At 49.5% G+C, this 21,645-nt stretch overlaps 2 protein-coding genes across 3 annotated transcripts; one reads left to right on the top strand and one right to left on the bottom strand.

Moving 5' to 3' along the window:
* Positions 1-6,278: 6,278 nt before the first annotated feature.
* On the bottom strand, positions 6,279-11,358 carry ANKRD54 (ankyrin repeat domain 54). Its single transcript, XM_088531898.1, has 8 exons — positions 11,154-11,358; positions 10,994-11,041; positions 9,447-9,545; positions 8,898-8,969; positions 8,445-8,492; positions 8,199-8,323; positions 7,214-7,321; positions 6,279-6,558 (listed from the first exon to the last, which is right to left on the bottom strand). Exons 1-8 carry the CDS (start codon positions 11,356-11,358, stop codon positions 6,484-6,486), a joined length of 780 nt encoding a protein of 259 aa, XP_088388024.1. The 3' UTR covers positions 6,279-6,483.
* A 440-nt stretch (positions 11,359-11,798) lies between these two features.
* Positions 11,799-21,237, top strand: EIF3L (eukaryotic translation initiation factor 3 subunit L). 2 transcript variants are annotated; one of them, XM_088531896.1, is made up of 13 exons: positions 11,799-11,856; positions 11,939-11,987; positions 12,083-12,293; positions 12,838-12,917; positions 13,200-13,261; positions 14,632-14,701; positions 15,370-15,443; positions 16,195-16,366; positions 16,604-16,758; positions 17,614-17,784; positions 18,485-18,982; positions 20,069-20,149; positions 20,986-21,237. In XM_088531896.1, the coding sequence occupies exons 1-13, from the start codon at positions 11,824-11,826 to the stop codon at positions 21,022-21,024; spliced, it is 1,695 nt and encodes a 564-aa protein (XP_088388022.1). In that variant the 5' UTR covers positions 11,799-11,823; the 3' UTR covers positions 21,025-21,237. The 2 variants fall into 2 exon arrangements, with proteins under 2 accessions (XP_088388022.1, XP_088388023.1); XM_088531897.1 differs by lacking the exons at positions 11,799-11,856; positions 11,939-11,987; positions 12,838-12,917 and having other exon boundaries at positions 12,088-12,293.
* The last annotated feature ends 408 nt before the right edge of the window (positions 21,238-21,645 follow it).

The raw sequence follows: 21,645 nt of genomic DNA, 5'->3' as shown, positions 1-21,645 counted from the left end.
AAAGCCCCTATTTTGGGGAGCATATAAACAGGAAGGGCAGATGCTGCACCTGGCCTAGGGGTGTAGGTGGCCACAGAGCTGGGTGGAGCCAGGAGTCTATCTGTCCAGTAAGACAGTACAAGCTCCAACTGGCTTAAAAGCTCAAATGTAGAAGCAAAGAAAAGATGTCATGTCCTTGATATGGATCTGACTTTAATTAAAGCTGCATGAGCTTGATTGCCAATTTGCAAGCATTCCTATAAACACAGCCTCTCCTCCAGACTGATTAGTCTGCTGTGGTCTCTGCTCCCAGCTTTTTGCCTTAATTAAGGATTACATGCCTATACTTGTCCTCATTCAGGCAGATGAGCTTGGCTTTAACCCTGGAGAGGCCAGTTTGCCCCACCTGGAAAGTGTCTGAGCAGAGCAACGTGCCAGAACAGGCGGAAGCTGGGAGATGCGTTGTTTCTGGCTCTGTAGGATCAGGTACGGATGCCCTTAGCCATGTAATGGTAGCAATGGGACTTGTAGCAAAGAAGATGTGCTGGTCGTGTCGTGGCAGGGCTGCTGCAGTGAGGCTGTGCTCAGCAGATTCCCTCCCTCCCTGGCTCGGACAACCTCTGCCCAGCACTGGGATTGCGGATCCGGATGTTGGCTGGGCTGGTAACATCCCAGTGGCTCTGCTGCTGGGGTATGGCCCAAAGGTACCTGAAAATCTGGAGGTCTCGGGCCATTCTCTCTCCCTCCCTGCCCACAGGCAGACTGCACCTCCTCGTGCTGTCTCCTGCCCTCTCTTGGCCTCCTGCTCCACACGGGATGCATTCCTCCTGTCTCCAAACTCGGCCAGTGTTCCAGCACCTTAGCCAGGTTAAATTAAAGCTAATAATCAGACTAAATTAATATTTCCCCCTGCATCCAGGTCAAGGACTCTCAACTTGCCCACTTGCTGCGAGGAAGGTTTTGTGCAATCTCAGAGAAAGATGCTGACAGCAGTGCAGCCTCCCCTACACACTCATAGCCTCTGCTTAGGCACTTTCTGCCATGTTCCTCTACCCATGATTGCCTGTTTCTTCCTTGCCACCTTTGCCATGGAAGCAGGGAAGGGGTGCTTAACTAGTCCCTGAGCTAATGCAGCAGCAGGGTCTGGACGCCAGGGAAAAGACTAAGGATAAGGCGAGTTAGACACCACATTTCTCAGCCTCATCTCTCCAGGAGCCGACATGGGATCTGCTGGTCCCCCAGATGCCTCCTTCCGAAAGGAGAGAAATGTCACGCTCTAAATGGGTGGCTGAGGTAGCCCCGGGCTCTTGGGCCGGGCTGTGGAGGGGGATGCGAAGGCCTGGCCAGCCTCCCCCTGCTGCGTCGCGGTGACGGCAGCACAGACGGCCACAGAGGCCTAGGCCGGTTGCCGAGGCAGAGATCACTGCTGCTCCTGGCGCGCAGGGGTGACTGCAGGTGGTTTTTGCACAGGGGAAGGACACGCATTCAGGGCCGGCCGCTAGTGCTAAAGAGGAAACCGGCAGCACCAGCCAGGCTCACCTACCCTCTGCAGAGCCACGTCGCTCTGCTGGATTTGTGCTGCTCCTGGCACCATTTCTCAGGTTGCCCACTGCATTCCCAGCTCTTCCTCCAAAGAGCTGCAGATAATTTAAGATCTGGCCTGGGATATTAGCAGTTCTAATTTGCTCAATGCTTTGAGTTTAGCCTTAGAGGGGTAAGATGCTCCCCTTGTGCCTTGAGACCCCTTGGGGCTTCAACTCTTGTCTCTGTTGTCTCGCTGTCACTTGGAAACTTTGGTCAGCTTGCTCTGAACTTTGAAACAGCTTTGCAAACAGCTGGGGAGTCCAGATAGTTGTGTTAAGTCCCACTTGGGTGCTGGACATATTGGAAACACAGGCATGTCCCCTGTGTACACAGAGCCTGATGCTGCTTGGAGGTGTCCTATGTATATGCAAAGACACCAACATGCACATGCCCCTGCTTTCCTGGCACATCAGATTTCCTGCATTTCTTGTATTTTTGTTCAGGAAACCCCCAAGTACAAATCCAGTAGCTCTATTAAGAGGATTCCCACCTGCAGACACACGGGGGTGGGAGGCAGAAAGCCAGGGAAAGTCACTATGAGGATGACAGAGGCACCAATTCCTGGGCACAGAGTTGCTGGAGTGACAGACTTCAGTGCTGCCTTGTTTTCTCTTGCATTCCTGGAAACGGGACTTTGTACAGACACTCTGAAAACAGCCAAGGCTGTACTGCAAACATGCAGCTCATGCCAGGTGAACCTTGCCAGCTCACAGGTAGAGCGGGAGCAACGCGGCAGGGATGATCTGGGCACGAAGCACTGTTAGCTATGGACAAAACTGGCTAAATGCTTTTGGTTTTAGCTTTTGGTCTTCTGGTTCTTAACTCATGACTGGACTTACCGGGTTGCCAAATGATTATTTTAACTCTTCTAATGACTTTCTGCTTATAAACTCTTTCTTCTCACAAAACTTTCAGGAAAATAAATAAATAAATAAATGGCAAACTCTATCTGCCCTATCTCCTCTATAGGCTTCCTAATCAAACCTCACAGCTCTTCTGTCCATTCACCTGGGGGACTCTGAGCAGCTCAGGGCTGCTCTCCCACTCTGGCTGGGTGCAGCGCAGTAAGGAAGATGTTCTTTCTGTCAGTACCTTTCCACAAGGAACGAGATGAAATCTGACTTGTTTGCCAAAGGAGCAAAAGCAGCAGCCAGCGGGGTGGGAGGGTTGCTGCAGATGTGTCATAGGGCTTATGCGGCAGCACAGAATATAATTACTGTGAGAGATTGTGACCTCGCTGGAAAGGCAAAGGGGGATGAACTAATGGAGTTCTGCTGTCTCAAGGGCCTGTTGACTCAATACCCTGTTGTTTAATTATTTCAGCTGCTGCAGAGTGAAAGGCAATATATTCTTGATATTCACGCCTACTTCTACTTGCATTTTGGACTTGGGTGAGCAGCTGCTTCAGATAAAAGCTTTTTGCTGAATAGCGTCTATGTAACTTTATTATGAGGCTTTGTACAGGATTGTTGCTTCTGCTGTGAAGCATCCTCAGTGAAATGCAAGCCAGTTTTGAGCCTTGGCTTGCTTGGTGAGCCGTTTCTCAACCTGGCTGGTTTAGGTTGTGGTGTCTTACAGCCCAAGTCTTTTACACGTGGGCTGCAGGGTCATTAAGGCTTACTGTTAAATTCAGTGACGGGGGCTTCAGTGCCTCACTGCAGAGTCCTGTGCTGGAGGAGATGGGGAAACTGAGTGTATTTAGAAGCTGAGATGGGGGAACACGAGCCTCGAGTGTGCTCTTGGCCCAATACCACAGCCCCAGGGATGGCCACGTGCACCATCGTGTGGCGGCGGGCCAGGAAGGTGGCAGATGACAGCATAGCACAAGGAAATAAGGAGGCTGTACTGAGCTGGGCAAAATAAACAGAAGGAAAACTCTGCTACTGAGCGTTTGCTTTCGTAATTACTGCAGATGACACCTCTGCTATGTGTGGAAAGCTGCCTCCACTTCACGGCTACGGGCTGCACAGGGAAATCTGTGACCCAGGGTGCAGGTGCAGGGGGAAAAGCTCTGAAATGAGGCGAAAGGCTCTAGGTTGGGAGCACTAGAAGAACCAGACGGTGCCAGTGAACAGCTTCTGGCACAGTGTGTAGTCACACTCTCCTCCTCCCCTCGTGACCGTTTCTTTTCCTTTTTCCTTCCCCAGCACCCAACTCTTTTCGAGCACTGCAGATAATCCAAACACCACTGTCTGACACACAAAAAAGCACAGGACTTCTCAGGACAGTGTCAAACAGGTGGCATGGCTCTCCACAGCCCAGTACTCCACGCCTGAGGGCAGAAAGTTGACAACAGTGACTCCTACGTGTGGCATTTTTCCCCCAGTAAAAGTCAGATCTCATATTCTGTCTTATCACTAAAGCAGAAGCAAAGCTTCCTACCAGCCTGCTCTTCTTTGCTTGCCCAAGCTCCTTCCTGAGGCAAGGCAAGTGCCTGTGGCTGGCTGCAGCATTCCTACCTTTCTACTCCAGGTGTGCAAACAGAAGCAGTTAGAAAAAAAAATAACAACAGACAAAACCAGAGCCCGAAGAACTCTGGGCAACTTCATGCATGAACTTAGCTCTGAACTCCACCAGCTGTGCTGCCTTCCAGGAGGGAAGTTTCCAAGCTGCATCAAGTCGAAGGTGACATCTGCAACGAAGGTATCTACAGATTCAAGGAGCAGCTCAGCAGCCTGCTCTCGGCGTACCACAACAGGCTCCCCAGCAAGAGAGCTTTGGAGTGCAGAAGCAGTGGCCGCCAGGCACAGACGGACACCAACACCAGGCTCTGAAGATGGCAAGACACATCACAAGTAAAGGCTGGACACAAAGCTCACCTGCTCCTCAGACAGGACCGTGCTGCGGATTCTCCGTCCTGCCGAGGGGAGGTCCTTCCCCAGTATCTCATCTCACTGCTTTTTCTTCACGGCATAGCCAGTTTATTTGGCAACAGGGAAGGTATAAGGGTTAGCCACCTTCTCCCCACTAGATTCATACTTATGCTGGAGTGCAGATTGGCCAGGCTGCATTTTCCTCTGCAAAACAAGTCTTCGGCCAGCTTGAAGCAACCCTGCTGAGGTTCTCCCTCCCCTATTTCTATGGTTTCACAGCAATTAGAGTTAAAGTTTAGATTTCTTGGCTGTGGGAGTGGAATCAGAAGGTGAGTCAGAAGCTAAGTACCCCAATCTGCAAACAGAATAGTGTTTGACTTCAAACAACTTGCTATTGTCACTTCTTATTTCAGCACCAAGTTTGAGAGTAGCAGTTACCAAATCTGGTACTGAGCCTGGGGCCTGGAACGTACGTGAGGGAGGAGTGAGCTGAGTCCAGAAAAGGCTGACAGGATTTTACTGAAATTCAGAATACAAAAGGGTCAGATTGCCTTCCAACCCCTCAGTATCCTTCCCATCCATCATGTTGTAAAGAAGCATCAGCACACACAGTGACAGCTCCAGCCAAACCACAATGCTGCTGGTCCCAACCATGACCTCCCAATGCCCAAAGGCCAGCCCGTTTAAAGCCATGCCTGTTCCTGACATGTCAGCTTTGAATGTGGAGGTCAAGTAAGTCTGTTCCTAGATGAAGAAAGGATCAGTTGTTGGACAACAGATTATCCTAAGAACAGGCATTCCAAACTGATCAACCCCTAGCTGTGGGATGGGTAACACCATGAGCAGATCAAGTCATTTGAGTGCAATACACAGACGGGAACTCAGATTGCTACTAGGTGTATTCTTGTCATCCTGCTGCCAGTTATGCCCTGCTTGAAAGATATCACAGACCCTTGCTCCAAAACTAAGCTGCCCATCTTGATTAGTGATCTTGGTGGAGCAGAAGCAGGAGAGGAGCAATGGGAGTCCCCTGCATCCTTCAGAGCAGCATCACCCTGGGCTTCCAGCAGAGCTCATAGCAGAATCAAAGGGCCTGGAACAGCACATCTCCAGGACAGGCAAGAAACATGGCACTTGAGTCACCTCTGGGTTTGACGCTGCTATGACAGCCATAAACCCACCCCAGCCCAGTAACACAGCTGGGTACCAAACGCTGCCTGTTGCCACTGGACCTGCAACCTGAGACTGCCAGTAACAGGAAACAGAGAAGTCAGTTTTGGGGCGTTCTCTGCAAGATGCAGACGTCTGCCTAAACCTGCACGAGGATTAAGCCACCCCCAAAACCACATCCTTGCATCAGAGTAGCAATTATGGGCTGTCTACCTGGGTACTTCTGAGAAGTATTCACTGTAGTATTTAAGCACTAACTTGCGGCACTGATTTAAAAAATGGGGTCAGTGGAAGTGTTACTCTAGTGACTAAAACCCTTCCACCCCATTCACAACCAGATAAATTCTCTCGCTCTGACTGTAGGCTCTGGAGAAGGTTAGAATTAAGTCTCTGACCTTGTTTCTAAGGGCAGTATGTTTGCTCAGCTGCCAGAGTGCAGCATTCAGTGTGTTGTTCCCACCACAAAAAGTCTTCTGTTGTCCAAGGCTTCCAGTCTCCACCCTGTGCAACTTCATACTGCAATGGTGGCAAAAGAAGCCTATTCCAAGGAGATCTGTGAGGTGACCCAGCTGCTGAAGGCACTAGCCAGGACTTGTGGTCACACATGGCATCTGCCACCACCTCCACTGAATTGGAGAGCTTAGGAGCAGATCAAGTACCTTTGAAGGGGGTATCCTACTCAACGTCATCTGACAAGGAGTAGCTTTTTTTTTTCTTCTTTTTTTTTTTCCCCAAAAGTCTCTCGCTTGTCCAAAGTTAACTGCTAGCCCATGAGACAGCTGCACAGGGACAGTCTGAATACCACCCAGAAAGGGGGTCAAGCAGCCATGGCCAGTGGCAGCAACGTTCATCCAGCAACCCAGGAAGCAAGCTTTAGCTTCCCCTATTTCTCTCTCAGGCTTCTCCTTTCGGATCAGGGAGATAGCTTGGAAGCCTGTTACCTCTTCTCTATCTTCTGCATCTGCAGGCTGAGCGACGTGAAGCTGGCCAGCAGGTCTGTAACCTCATCCACCTGCCAGGAGAATAAAGTTGGCTGTAAGGCAGGGAAGCCGTTGTCCAGCACCACATCAACCCCTACGTAGCAGAGCATCAGGGTTGCTCTGTGACCCAGGGTAGCACTCGCAGCAAGCTTACACTAGGATAAGCTCCTTTCACTGCATGATCAGGTAACAGGGTTCCTGCCCTCCTGCTCAAGCAGGTCCTGATGTGAATGCAAGGAGAGCTTCCCCCCACATCCCTCAGGACATCAGTGCTTGGCCTCCACCTCACACAGTCTAGCCTGGCCTTAAAATTGAAGCATGCTGCTGCATTACCCAGAATTTAACACTGGTATCAAGGCTGCTTCCTCTAAACTTGTTTTTGAGGGCCAATCTATGCAGCAAAAATCAGGCTAGACTCCAAAGGCCCCACAGGCCTGGGGCTGTGCTGATTCCCAGTCTTAAAATGCTTGACCCTCAGCCCCCCTCAGCTTTTCTGCTGAGCTTACTAGCCACAGTGATACTTTTTCCTACAGGAGTACCACAAGTCATCACAAAAATTGGCTGCTTTAGTGAACATGAACAAGAATCCATAACGCTTTCTTCACTATTACCTTATTCAAGCAGCTGAATTCTCCTGCATACAAACTCCACAACAGAAATGAGTCAGAGCAACTCCATGCTGCCTACCTGCTCTTTTGTGCTGGTCATCTGTAACTTGGAGCAGAGGTCATCCAGCTGCTCCTTTTGCTCATGCCTCCCCAGACGGTCCAGGTATTCCCTTAACATCTGGATAATCTGGAAGAAAAGACATTAGGAGGCAGCAGAGGCAACATCAGGCAGCTGTACCAGGACAGATGCTTCTGTGTGAGAAGCAGCTAAACTGCCAAGCACAGCCTTGGAGCTGTGCAGAACACAGCTGCAAGAGAAGAACATGTGCAAAGCAACTGGCCAGCCCCACTGGCAGCAGCAGAGCCCAATGAGCACCCGAGGTGCTGATCAGCCACAGACAGACTAGCTGAGATCCTATGCTGGACCAACGAATGGGTAAAAGATAAGCCCAGCTGGAGAAGCACAAGTTCTAGGATAGCCTTGAAAGCACCAAGCTTTTCTTCTTGGTCAGTTAGCTTTTCTTGCTGGGAACAGCAGGGACTTCCTGCTCCTTGAAGATCTGCTTCTGCACTAATGGATGGCTCCTACAGCGACGCCCACATCTTGTGCATTTGTGAAATAGCACTGCAACTTGCTCCTGTCACCATGTCACCATATACTAGAAAGAGCAGGGCAGTCTGCACTAGCATTTGATAGCTGGAAATGTCCCACACAGCATATGCCCCTACTGGAATACACAGCTGCAGTTTCATGCTGCAGTCCCTCCAGCTGTCTGTCTTACACGGTGGTTGAAGAAACCACTGTTCTGCACAGCCTGAGAAGTAAGACATTCAATGCATCCTTGGCCTACCACAGCCCAGACAGTTCCTGCAAAAATTCAAGGTAGTGGTTGGAGAAAGCAGAGTCTCTGAAAAGAGAAGGAAAAAGTCAAGCTTCTCCCAAAGCAGCTAAGAGCCTAGAGACAGTTATTCAAAACAGCTGCCAAATGCTATTTGATCTAAAGGGGGCAAAAGTCTGCCAGCAGCTGCGCCACCTTACCAGAACCTGTAAGTGTTTCCTTCACCTGTTTTACTTCAAGGCGTACGGCCTCCAGGCTGTGGGAGAGTCCTTCCTGCAGGATGTTAAGCTTCGATTTTGCCAGGTGCAGGGGGGTTCTGCCAGCTCGGTCCAAGGCATCAACTCTGGCCCCTGGGAAATGCATGAGCAAGGACAGAATCCGAGATCTGTTGAAAACATTTAGCATGGCGGGGATGCTAAGAGGAGCAGGGCAGGAAGGTACAGGCCATTATTGCCAAAGAGGAAACGTTACCTCCGCGCAGCAGCGTGGTGATGACAGGAACGTGGTTTGTGCAGGCCGCTGGGGAGGGAAAATACAAGATGCACAGCTCAGAGTAGGGCTAGCCCAAAACAAAGGAGTTTCTGCTCAAAGGTGGAGGTTGCTACTTCCCAAAGGGCTCTTTGTCATGGAAAAAACTTCTTAAGGGTAACTGTTAAGGGTAACCCTGTGGGCTAAACCCTGGGTGCTCTCTCTAGAACAGGTCTCTTGTTCCTTGGGGCTTTCAGAGGGAGCGAAATAGATTTTCCCTGCTCTGATCCTTAACCCTTCATGAGGAGTAAAGCTAATGAAACCCAAAGACTCCCTCCTAAGTCTTTAGCACTGGGGACTAGCTACTGTGATGCATAGGAGAGGGGGATGCAGAGGAAGGAAACACCTGGCAGCACTTGCCTTTCAGCATGCACAGCTTACCCGCATGACACTTACCCAAATGTAAGGGGGTGTTTCCCAGTCCATCCCTCTGGTTTGGGTCAGCGCCGTGGTCCAGAAGCAATTGCACTGGAAACAGGGACACAGAGCCATGTCAGTCCCTTCCCTTTGCCCGGCAGGTCATGGCCTATAAGCCTCAGTCCCTGAAACCCACTCCTCAGCAGTGCAAGAAGCCCTGTTTGACACCAAGGCACCCCAGGTCCACAGGGCTGCTTCTGTTCTGATTAACAGCTTCCTCTCACAGACACGGAACTGAGATCCTGGCAACACATACAGAAGAAAACACATGTCTAGCAAGCAGCACTGCCCCTGGGCTCCCTGCGTGGAGGAACTGGCACTGAGAACATCCTTCCTTCTACACCAGGGCAGGCCTAGTGCTGGAGCTGCTCCTACCTCAGTAGGAGCAGGAAGACTTGGCACATCCCAGAGCTAGGATTCAGCTGACAACCTTACTACAGAGTACAAGGAATACAACGCTGTCCTGCGCTGAACCAAAATAAAGCTTTTGGTCTGAAAGCTCTGCTGTAGAGAAGTCAGGTCACTCACCAATGTGATCGTTGCCATTACAGGAGGCAAAGTGCAGGGCTGTCCGGCCCTTGTCGTCCGCAGCACAGGGGTCAGTTCCATCCTCCAAGAGTTGCTGCACTGACAGCACCAAGGAAAAGAAGAAAGCTCGTAAGCTGAAGGAGCACCTGCTCAGAACGGTGCAGCAAAAGCCCGTGGAAGAGTGTAAGAGTGCAAGGATGTGGGTGCCTCTCACAGCCTTTAGTCACCTCCATGTGAGTCAGAACTAAAACCCTGCACTTAACAGCCCCCACAGGCTTGCTCCCTGTATCCAGGCAGTTCCCTTTGGAGTGGGAGTTAACATTTTACATCAGGGTGCACCTCTGGCAAAGAGCTTCGCAGTGTAACTCCATCCTGCAAAGGCAAACGTCTCCTGCTCTCTGTTTGGAACATGCCGCTTCCTGGTTTCATCTGACACCTCAAGGTTTCTTTTTTCTCCACACTAATGGTGACAATTCACTGCAAAGCAAGCAGGTGAGTGCACTGACCTGCAAACAGCTGTGCAAACATTCCCAAGGGGAGCAATCTATTCAACTAAGTGGGTGAACAGCCCGAGCAGCCCTTCCTGGAAGCTCTGTCATCATTTTCTCTCATTTGTTCCCCCTCGATCTTCCACCCAACTATTTCGATACCACCACAAACCACCCTGCCTGTAATGAGAGCTGCCAATCTTTCTCAGATAAGAAAGAAAAACCTGCTTATGCAGAGGAACCAGTGAGGCTCTCAAGTACCGGGTATTAGAGATACAAAGAGCCTAGTAAGGTTTTACCTAACTAAAGAGCAGCAGCCACAGCAACATGCAGCAAGGGCAACTGAACGTGCTATTGCTCCTCATGTTCTCAGTTTTCCTGATGTGGTAACCAGTGCACAAAGTAAAGCTCCTCCTGCATCTGTGAAAGATACTAACCGATTTGCTCTATCTTTGAAAGCCTGGTTCCTTCCGTCGTCCCCTTGCCTCAGTGACTGCTGCCGTGTCACGTATTTCCTGTCCTGGCAGGTCGCCGCGCTGGCAGATCCGCCAGCTCGCAGGGGCCGGCGCTGGGCAGCACGGGCCATGTTCCCACTCCTCTCACTTGCTCTCACCCCTCAACACCCCAGCAGAAACAGATGGGCAGGGGCAGTGGCAGGGTGGAGCACAACCAGCTGTCCTGATACATCAGCACCTTCTACAAGCCAAACCGTTTCTCAAAGCACTTCTTGACTATCTTACGACCCACAGTGTAAGACGGCCGATGGGTCTCACAGAGACCTCGTGCCTGCTCTGCAGTCACTGTGAGAGGCAGAGGCGAGGGCTGACAGTCGTTATGATCTGCTGGGCCTTGCTATCTCAAGGTACTAGGTACTAGGTTGTAAACCTGGCACTTTTCTTTCTTACAAAATACTCTCTTATTGCTTACAGTAGGAAGAAGTTTTCCACCAGAAGAGCTCGGATGCTGGAACATCTCAGCACCCAAAGCGCCCTTTGTAAAACTCAGCTTCCTCCTCAGAAAACAGAGACCCGTGGCCGAAGGGCCCGGCGGGAGCCTCACCTGTGTCCAAGTCGTTGCCGTTGGCGGCTTCGCGCAGTTTCTTCAGAGCTGGGGGGAAACAGGGTGGTTATGGGACGCATGGAGGAGAGAGGCCGCCGCCCCAGGCCCCGCGGAGCCGGGGCAGCCCCGCGCGGGCGGGCGGCCCCCGCCGCGCACGCACCGTGGCTCTCCTTGCCCGTGGGCCCCAGGCGGCGGTGCAGGCGGGCGGCCCTGCGCAGGCGGCGCGCCGGGATCTTGCCCGCCGGCTCCTCCCGCTGCCACAGCACGTGCAGGCAGCCGAGAGGGGCGCCGGGCGCCGCCTCCAGCGCCGCCGCCCCCGCACCGGCCTCCGCCGCGCCGCTACCGCCGCCGCCACCGCCCTCCATCCCCGGCGCAGAGCGGAGCGGAGCCGAGCAGGCCGGCGGGGGCGGGGCTTGTCGCTATGGCAGCGGGGCGCGGCCAACGGGAGCACAGCGCTGCGGGACGCTCAGCCAATGGGGAGCGAGGAGGGGATGCGGCGAGGGGAGAGGGGAGGTAGGAGCGGGTGCGACGAGGCGGAGGCGGTGCACACGAAGGGCTGACGGGCAGGCGCGATCACCAATCAGAGAGAAGGGGCTGGCCTGAAGCGGCAGTCAGCCAACCGCAACTCGGAAGACTGCGGATAGGCAGCTGTTTCAGCCAATGGAAGAGCGCAGAGGTGCCCCCGCCCTCTCGGGGGCGGGAGTTCGGGAGTGCGTTCCGGGCGCAGCCCGCGCCTGCCCCGGCCCCTTTCCTCCGCCCTTCGTCCTTCCTTCCGGCCGCCCTTGCCGCGGCCCGCCCCTTCCGGCCGGGGCCGTCTCCGCGCCGCCGCCATGGCCTACCCGGGCGAGGACTACGACACCGAGGTGGGTGCGGAGCCGCCCCCCGCGGCCCCCCGCGCGCCCCCCGCGCTCACCGCTGTCCCCTTCCCTCCCTCTCGCCCCGCAGGCCGCCTACGATCCCTACGCCTACTCGAACGACTATGACATGCACACGGGTAAGGGCCGGCCCGGCGGCCGCGGCCTGCGCGGGGCCTCCGCGCGGGGCAGCGGGCCCGGCGGCCGCCGCCTCATGGCCCTTGCGCCCTCGCAGGAGACCCCAAGCAGGACCTGGCCTACGAGCGGCAGTACGAGCAGCAGACCTACCAGGTGATCCCGGAGGTGATCAAGAACTTCATCCAGTATTTCCACAAGACCGTGTCGGACCTCATCGACCAGAAGGTGTATGAGCTGCAGGCCAGCCGCGTCTCCAGCGACGTCATCGACCAGAAGGTCTACGAGATCCAGGACATCTACGAGAACAGGTGCGATGCCACCGTCCCCGCTCCAGGGTGCTGCTCCTTGGGCTGCGGCAGGAGCGAGTCTGCCCTTCAAGGCAGCACCCACATGTTGCGCTGGCCCAACAGCAGCATGGCCCAAGCGTTGGGTTGATCCTGAGAAAGAGTAGGTGTTTCTAGGTCAGTAGGGTAGCACAAGTCTGGGTGAGTAGTGACCTATCTAAAAGAAGATACTGTCCCTCCTATTTCTAGGGGACAGGCTGCAAGAAGTGACCTCAGTGGCACTACTTTGCCAGATTGTGGGTGGCCTTTGGAGTGGCATTGTTTTATCTGTTTTTTAAAAATAATGTTTGTGTCTGTGCTACCTTAACATAAAGGGTATATGGAAATAGCTTACGTGACAGTTCAGTGCTTCAGGGATAACTGAAAGGCTTTAACTGCTTAGTCTGTCATTCTTGCTCCTTGTTTGAACACTCCGCTTGGTAAAAGGGAATAATATCCTCCATGTTGTGATCTCTATCTTGCTGACAATGAGAAAGGTTTTGTAATACCATGAGCTTCTGTCTTGTAGCTGGACAAAGCTGACTGAAAGGTTTTTTAAGAATACGCCATGGCCAGAGGCAGAAGCTATTGCCCCGCAGGTTGGAAATGGTAAGTGTTTCTCTTCCTTCCCTTTTGCTTTTTGGAGGAACATGAATCACATCTGATACATGAGAGAGCAGGTGGGTGTATGATGTTGCTGCTTTCTGAGACAGGGAGTTTTGTTACTGTAGCAACTTGAATAGATGCTTGGCAAGAAGTCAGAACTGAAAGAAACGTCTTTTCGTGCCTTTCTTTATCACTGTGGCGGTAGGAATGGCATCAGTGCATTTGATATAGCCACTTGCCTGGGCCTTCTGCCTTGCTCATGACCCGTTCTGTCATGTTTTCCAGATGCTGTTTTCCTGATCCTATACAAGGAACTTTATTATAGGCACATCTATGCTAAAGTCAGCGTGAGTATTTATCCTTTTTTCTACATATTGCTAATATTTTGTTTTCTTTTTACTATAAAGCTTGCCAATCCTTCCTGTTTCAGCATCAGTAATCCTATAAATTTTGCAGAACAAGATGGGTTATTCTCATGAGCTGTATTGTCAAGTTGTTTTTAGGGAAGCTTAAATTTTTTGCAATTTGTTAATTTAGTAAGAATTCCTTGATTATTGAAAAGCAAGACAACTGACTTTCTGAGGCTTGTTGTGTGTCTCCTCAAGCTTGGCTGAAAAGAGTGTAAAGTCCTCCCTAATAACTTATATCAATAAGAAAACCTGGCCTGTGTTGTGAGGAGGCTCTTACGTGAAAGTTTGACATTGCTAATAGTGACTGTTATAGTTAGTGAGTTAGGGAAGAGAAAAATGTTGGAAGATAGGTTAATTTTCTTCTGTGTACAGCTGTAGCTGCAAGACCTGTAGATCAGATTGTATGTGTCCTGTTGTGGCTTTTCAATTGTACTTCAGAGTGGCAAATAGGTGAGAAAGGGGTGCTGCAAGAGGAGGCTGTGCTATTTGTGAGTAGAAAGCATTGCTTCAGAGTGCCTTTTGGAGAGGGAAAGGAGGGCACCCTACAAGAAACAGACAGAATAATGATCTTAAAGCGACTTAAGGATTTTTTAGGCTATTTTTAAGCTAATTGGAAGACAAAGGGAAAAACAAAGTAGTTCATGATTGTTTGAGAAAAGATGATGAGTGGTGAAGGGTTATGGATTAGATGAGTAATAACTGCAGTTTTGGAGCAGTGGGTGGAGAAATGCGGACTTCAAAAGGACTGCTCTGTTAACCTGAGTCCAAAGCAGGCTCTAACAGGAGAAACTGGTTTCTGGAGCAGGGTCGTTAGTAGTTCTCAGACTGCCTTCAAGTGTCTCCAAGTGAAAAAAGGAAGACTGCTCTGGGAAGAGTGATTCCTTAATACATTTATTTGTCTTTTAGGGTGTTTAGAATTATTGTCTAGAAGCAGAATTGTCATTGCTTGTTAAGGCTTCTCATGAAGAGAGAAGGACAGAAAGCTGTGAAAAGTAATAAGAAGTTCTGGAGTGTGGACAGCAGTGAGGAGGACAAGGAAAGATGAGGCCTTCCATTCACAGGAGGTTTGAATGCTTTAGCATTAGGAGTTGCTGCCAGCAAATGGAAAGTCAGATCTTTCCTACTGGGCACAAATGATATTATCTCAAGTTTTCTGGGTGGCGTTGGTAGGCATGAAAATCAAGGTATTGACTCTAACATTACCGGAAAAGAACATCTGCTCGTGTGACTGGTGTCTGTCCTTTATATGCCATTGCCCATGAATTAATATCTGCAACTAAACAGATTGTCCTGACTTCTTATTGCAGGGGGGGCCCACTCTGGAACAGAGATTTGAGTCCTATTACAACTACTGCAATCTCTTCAACTACATCCTCAGTGAGTCCCTGCAATTCATCCCATTTGTGAATTTTGCAGAGGGAAATTGTGCAGAAGAGGGGTTATGCAGTGGAGAGGGGTTGAAAAAGAAGTACTGTAACACATTAACTTATAAATCATATGGGGGAAGCAGTCTGAGCTTTCTATATGTTTGAGGTTGTTGAAGGAAGAGCACTTAACATCTGAGTTTTTAAAATCACAAAAAATCCAAATGCTTCCAGTACTTTCTGAAATATTTTTAAAAAATAAACTTAAAGCTTTCTGTCTTGTTGAGGGTTGACAAAAGGAAATACTTTACTTATCTTCATTAAAACAGAAAAATGAGGATGTAAGTTAGGAAATATCTGCTGCAGCCTTTCACAGCTATTTACAGTTGCAGACTCCCTTTGGGACAAATTTAAATGTTGTTGACTTCCTGGCGCTTTTCTCACAGAGGACAGATCAGTGAGGATAACATGTTAGGATCTGTGCAGCCTCTGAGAGTTGCTGCTGCTGAGCAGTCCCACTCCAGAGATTATCCCCCTATCCTTACTACTTTACAACTTTAAAAAAGGTAGCCAGAGCTACACGTCACCTCTCTGCTGGAGGCTTCATGCATCTGATGCCAGCCACTGTTATTTTTGCTCCAGAGATTTTGCCTCTAATGTATTATTTGTGTTCCTCTGCAGATGCTGATGGTCCAGCTCCTCTGGAACTGCCCAACCAGTGGCTCTGGGATATCATTGATGAATTCATATACCAGGTATGTGACCGTATGACTCGGTCATTTTAGGGTGGTCTTGCATCTGTTTGTGCAATTAAATTGTGTCTTCCACCTCGCTGTGGTTCTTGTAGCTACCATATTGTTGTGGGTCAGTAAACTGATATAGGCACTGCTATTAGTGGGTCATCAGGTAGCCGAAGTAGTTGTAGGTTTGCCTCTTTTAAAGTTAACTGGGTGCTGTTTAAAGAGATTATTGTCCTTATTTGAAATAATCTGTGATCTTAGATTTTGATGTTAGGGAGATATTTTTCTGCTTCCTGTTCTGAATGCAGTAATTCAGATCTTAAGTGCTACTGCTTTTTTTTTTTTTTTTTTGCCTGGAGTTCCTCACAGTATTTTAGATGCAGTCTTCTTGAGCTGAGGTAGAAAGAGATGCATGCATATGCAGATATATAATGTTTATTTGGTAACTCTCTTTACTGCCTCTTCAGACAGTAAAATTATGCCTAGTTCTCTGACCTAGTTGTCTAGAGAGCATTCACATCTTGGTTCTGTTTTTTGGCCTTTTCCCTCAGGCTGTCTTTGCGCTTTATCAGATTTTTCCCTAGGCACTTTAATGCTGGTGTATTTGCCGCCTTGGTTGCCAAGTGAGCTCAAATTAAACTCTTTGATGTGACCTGCAGTTTATTGTTCTGGATTTGAATGATCAACTTATGAGCCTAGTGCACTTAAATGAACATTTCCACGCTAGCGTCTCATCAGCAAATGTCATCTTTTCTTTTTCCTATAGTTTCAGTCCTTCAGCCAGTACCGCTGCAAGACGGCTAAGAAGTCTGAAGAAGAAATTGATTTCCTTCGTTCTAACCCCAAGATCTGGAACGTTCACAGTGTCCTTAACGTGCTGCATTCTCTGGTGGACAAATCTAACATCAACCGACAGCTGGAGGTTTACACTAGTGGAGGTAAGCTGGCTGGGTGATACCAGGCCAGGCTGGTGTCTCTTCTGCCTTGCACTGATTTGACCAAGCTCTGTCTTTGATAGTTGGATATGTTATTGGGAAGAGGGTTTTCTTGGCCTTATTACTTGAAATATGTTGATGATTACACTTGAGGTCTTATTCCCTTTGCCTGTGTGCATGGAGGTGTGTGAAGGAAGGCTTGTTCCCTTAGAGGAGAACAACATGATTTTTTATTTACAGGTGATCCTGAAAGTGTGGCTGGAGAATATGGTCGTCACTCTCTCTACAAGATGTTGGGTTATTTCAGTCTGGTTGGTCTGCTGCGTCTGCACTCTCTGCTAGGGGATTACTACCAAGCTATCAAGGTTCTAGAGAACATTGAGCTTAACAAGAAGGTAATAGCACATGTTGTTAAACCCTCCCTTGCAGTTTCTCGAGTGCCTTTGTTCAAGTATCCTCCTGAAAGATTGCTATAATGAGTCTGTCAACTGATGAGCTGGTTTTAGCTGTTGTAGGTGTAAGGAACTCCTCTGAAAGAGGAGCTGGAAGAATTCAACATGTCTCTCGAACACACTTTTACACTTAAATCAAGCGGTATGATGGTTTGTTGCAATGCCTGTTGCCGTTGTAGCATATAAGGTTAACTTTTTAGGAGTTTTATTTGTACAAGGCAGCTTTCTTATAGGGACTATTATTTGAATCATAAGTGATAAAAGCACCAAAATGTAGTTGGATCAACAAATAGATGTTGTTTCCATCTTAGTTAATGACTAAGGTTAAACGGGGTGAGTAGGCCTGAGAGTGGAATGAATAGGCCCGAGGGAAAACTAATGGCTTATTTCTTTATTCTTGACCTGCTTGTTCTCATTATGCCTGCTCTCACTTCCCCAGTGCTGTCCCTAGGATTGGGCGACTTACAATGGCAGTGCCTAGTAAAAATCAGAGGCAGAGATACACCCCTGTGCTGTCTGGCACAAGGCAAGGACTGAAATAGAGGGAAAGGGCAGCAAGGTTGAGCAGAGCAGTGGCAGGCATAGTGCAAGAGCTTGCAAGAAGCTGAAACTGGAAAACATAGGAATTGGGATGATTTACTCCAATAGCAAGGAAGCTGTTAACAGTGAAGTGTAGGAGGTGACCCCCTCCCTTCTATATGTGGGACTGGAAAGGGTGCAGAGGCAGCTGGCTTCTGGGTAGCGGGCTGTTTAGTGTCCCCCCTCTAATGTAGTATGGTTTATGTCTGTCCGTCTCAGAGCATGTACTCTCGGGTGCCCGAGTGCCAGGTGACCACCTACTACTACGTGGGCTTTGCGTACCTGATGATGCGGCGCTACCAGGATGCTATCCGCGTCTTTGCCAACATCCTCCTCTACATTCAGAGGACCAAGAGCATGTTTCAGAGGACGACCTACAAATATGAGATGGTAAAAAGGCTAGAAAACTAGAAGTTAGCTGCCAGTGTTCTTGTCAGTGCTTCTTCAGATTCCAGTCCTAGTCCAAACCTATGTTTCTGCCTGCTTCCATTGTCTCATGTTTCACAAACTTTTTAAACTCAGCACGACTAACACAAAGCTCCTAACTCTTAACTTGCCTCTGATGTCAATATGTCTCCTGCTGTTCCTCTTCAACTTCCTGATTAATTTCTAACTCCTTGCATAGCCAAATCCTGCGGTTCCCAATTCAGTGACACTCAATTTTTGTCTCTGTTTTAGCCATTCAGCTCTCTGTTTCATCCCACATGCAGTTTCTTAGTGTCCTCCTCAGTGGCCTCCCTAATAGCTGTTCCTTGACAGTTCTATTTAGGACATGGCTGTTAACCTATCTGCCTTTTTTTGCACAGAAGCCTTTCTAGATTCTGTATGGCTATGGATTAGTTTACTTCACTGTCCTTCCCCATCTTCCAGCTTTATTTTTCACTGACAGTACCCTAGATGCTTGTTCATCTGCTTTGCCCTGAAGCCCTGTTTCTCTGTGTTGTCTCCTTTGAGCATTGTGACTGTCAGTGCTCCAGGTGAAGAGCCTGCCTCTGAAAAATGCATCTCCCAGCTCTTCCCTACCAGCTCTTCCCTGTTCTGTAAGCCTGGAGCACATTGGCTAGTTAACAGCTTCTCCTCTCTGCCTCAGATTAACAAGCAGAACGAGCAGATGCACGCGCTGCTGGCCATCGCCCTCACCATGTACCCCATGCGCATCGACGAGAGCATTCACCTGCAGCTGCGGGAGAAGTACGGGGACAAGATGCTGCGCATGCAGAAGGGCGACGCACAAGTCTATGAGGAGCTCTTTAGTTATGCCTGCCCCAAATTCCTCTCTCCTGTGGTGCCCAACTATGACAATGTACACCCCAACTACCACAAGGAGCCCTTCCTGCAGCAGCTCAAGGTCTTTGCTGATGAGGTTCAGCAGCAGGCCCAGCTCTCCACCATTCGTAGCTTCCTCAAGCTCTACACCACCATGCCTGTGGCCAAGCTGGCTGGCTTCTTGGACCTGACGGAGCAGGAATTTCGCATCCAGCTGCTTGTTTTCAAGCACAAGATGAAGAACCTGGTGTGGACCAGTGGCATCTCTGCCCTGGATGGGGAGTTCCAGTCTGCCTCTGAGGTAGACTTCTATATTGACAAGGTTAGTATCTGCTCCTTTACCAGCCTCCTCCTGTCCTTACCAGCCTGTCCTTCCTCCAGCCAGGAAGCTTTGGAGGTGAGAACACCAGGTTTGGGTACAGTTTGTGGGGAAACATCCCTTCTTTCTCTGCTATGTGAAAGGTTTGGCTGCCCATAATGAAGCTGTTCAATGCAAGTGTCAATGCATGAGCAGTTGCAGTATAATGTAGACAGCTATGACAGTCATTGAACCCAGGAGGTGAAAAAAGAGGTTCTAAATATCTTTGCCCTCGTCTGAGGAAGCTGTAGGTCTGTCACCGCTCTCAGGAAGTGATAGTTGGGTGACAGGTTGTGCTGTCAGTGTCTCAGGTGGGACTGTCAGCTTTGTAGGTCTCCAGCACATCTCTCCTTGATAAATGTGATACCTCAGTTGGCCATGTTGTGGCTGCATTTTTCACTGGAGCTCTGCTAGGAATCTAAACTCAAGATATGGTCCAGTCATCTGCCTGCTCTTATTGCTCAGAGCAGTGTAGGCTATCAAAAAAAAAAAGTCTTTTAAGACGTCACCTTTCATTCCTCAAAGAGGATAGCAGCAGCAACAGCTGCTAGAGGAACCAGTTATTCCAGACTTGTGGTCCTCAGAGCAGACTTTTTCCTGCAAGGCGTCATTCATGCTTTGTCTCCCTTGGTCCCATGAATTCAACTGACTTACAACTGGCTGACTTGCACTGCAAGCCTAGCTCTCCTTGTAGATAGCACTGTTCTTATCTGTTAGTAGAAGGAAGCAGAGTGTGACTCAAGGCTGACAGACTTTGGCTTAGGGACTATCAGGCTGCTGCAAAGGGGGCTGAGCTTGACTGGAGAAGCTGAGAACACAAGAGGTGAATCTGGTTTGAATCTGGGGCCCTTCACAGGCAAGGATGAAGGGAAGACAGCCTAAAGGGAACTAAATGAGGTGGCTCTGGGACTAGTACAGGCTAGGCACACATTTTATGCTGAATCAGGACTAGAGGGAAGCCCCCTTGGTTGCTCCTCCCATTTCATAGAGGTTGCTGTTTCCCTGCTGGTTCTGCCAGTTTCCTGACTATGCGGCTTCCTCCCTCCCCAGGACATGATCCACATTGCAGACACAAAGGTTGCTCGGCGCTACGGGGACTTCTTCATCCGCCAGATCCACAAGTTTGAGGAGGTGAGGCCTGAGCAGCAGAATCATGTGGCTCTGTAGGAGACATGGGGGAAGTCTGGGGCTCTTCAGGGTGCAAGCTGTGCGGTGCCTTGCGCAGGCACTGACCAAAGACGGGTGACCTAAGCAGCAGCTCGTGGCCTTTGAGGAACATTAAGTTCTCGTATGAGAGACATTCTTCCAGCTGAGCCACGTTGGGAAAGGAGAAGGATTTTTACTATTTAGGGGTGCTGATAGTGGGAGCAAGATTCAGCCTTTTGGTAGGTAAAAAGGGAAGCAATTTTTAACCACCCCTGGTTGTTGGCTTGTGTCAGGTTCTCTTCCCTGTGGTCTGTGGCTCCCTCATTGGGGCTCAGTTGTGCCTCAACAGGTGTGGTGTTTCTATCAGTAACGGGAACGAAGTCACATTACTACCCTCATTGCTTGCCAGGCTGCGTAAAGTAGATGTAAGGGTTCCTGGGGCACCAGTGACATCAGCCTTGTGCTCAGCCAGGAGGCAACACTGTCCCTGCTCTGCTTTCCCAGCAGAGGCTGCTGCTGGCTGGAAACCTGTGCAGCACAATCCTGAGCCCTGGGGATGTGAGCAGGAGCTAGCTAAGGGTTACCTTCTTAGTCTTCCTTTGCTAAATATCCTCCCCAGCCCTTACCCTGCTGTCTTAGGGAAGAGGAGGCCATTGTGTTAGTTCCCCCTCCTACCTTGCGTGCTGTTTGCACCTTTATGAGGATCCTTTTGTAAATGAGTTGGAGAGAAGCAGCAGAAGCACTGGATTAAGGCTGGGGGTGAGAACAGTCCAGCATGTTAATCATTGTATTTTTCTGACTGCTACTTTCTTTAATTACAGCTGAATCGAACCTTGAAGAAGATGGGCCAGAGACCCTAAACCAATGACCACAGTGATTGGACTGAGCAAAGAAGTGGGAGGGAGAGATTATTCCCTTTGCTGTTAAGGGAGGGAAGCTCAGGATTCCAGTACTTCTGGAATCTCCTATAGCTCTGAAGGTTTTTATACTTAATAAGCAGGCGCATTTGTCTCAAACCATCCTGCAAAGGTCAAAACTTCTAATAAATGAGTAAAGTTTTGGTGAGCATTCAGCATCTGGTGTATTCTCTAAGAACATAATTGCATCTGAAGACATGGGCAGGTACCTGCTGTTGGTTTATGCTCTTTGGCCTATATTGTTGCAGGTAACAGTGGGGAACAGATCTGTTTCCATATTCTGTAGTGCTGTGCACTTCACTCTTCCCCAACGAACAGGGAAGACTACAGGACTGAGTAACAACGAAAATATGAGCAGTTCTACAACATTTCTACAGGATATGGAAAGAGGTGCTATTTCTTTCAGCTATTGCCCCACCTTGAACTAAATCTGAGTTGTGATTTTGTTTTTAGAAGATTGAATTCATCTCCTCTACAATCACCACCTTTTTCTGTTGCTGTTGGAGAGAAACGCTCCAAAGTGGATTAAGGCTTGCTTTTTTTGCCTTTTTTTTTTTTTTTTTT

This window comes from Tinamus guttatus, unplaced genomic scaffold (genome assembly GCF_059628265.1).
Source record: "Tinamus guttatus ecotype Peru unplaced genomic scaffold, ASM5962826v1 Tinamus_guttatus_pri_ptg000439l, whole genome shotgun sequence".
NCBI classification, from domain to species: Eukaryota; Metazoa; Chordata; class Aves; order Tinamiformes; family Tinamidae; genus Tinamus; species Tinamus guttatus.
Note: the sequence above shows the minus strand (reverse complement) of the source record. Positions and strands in the feature narration are given on the sequence as shown.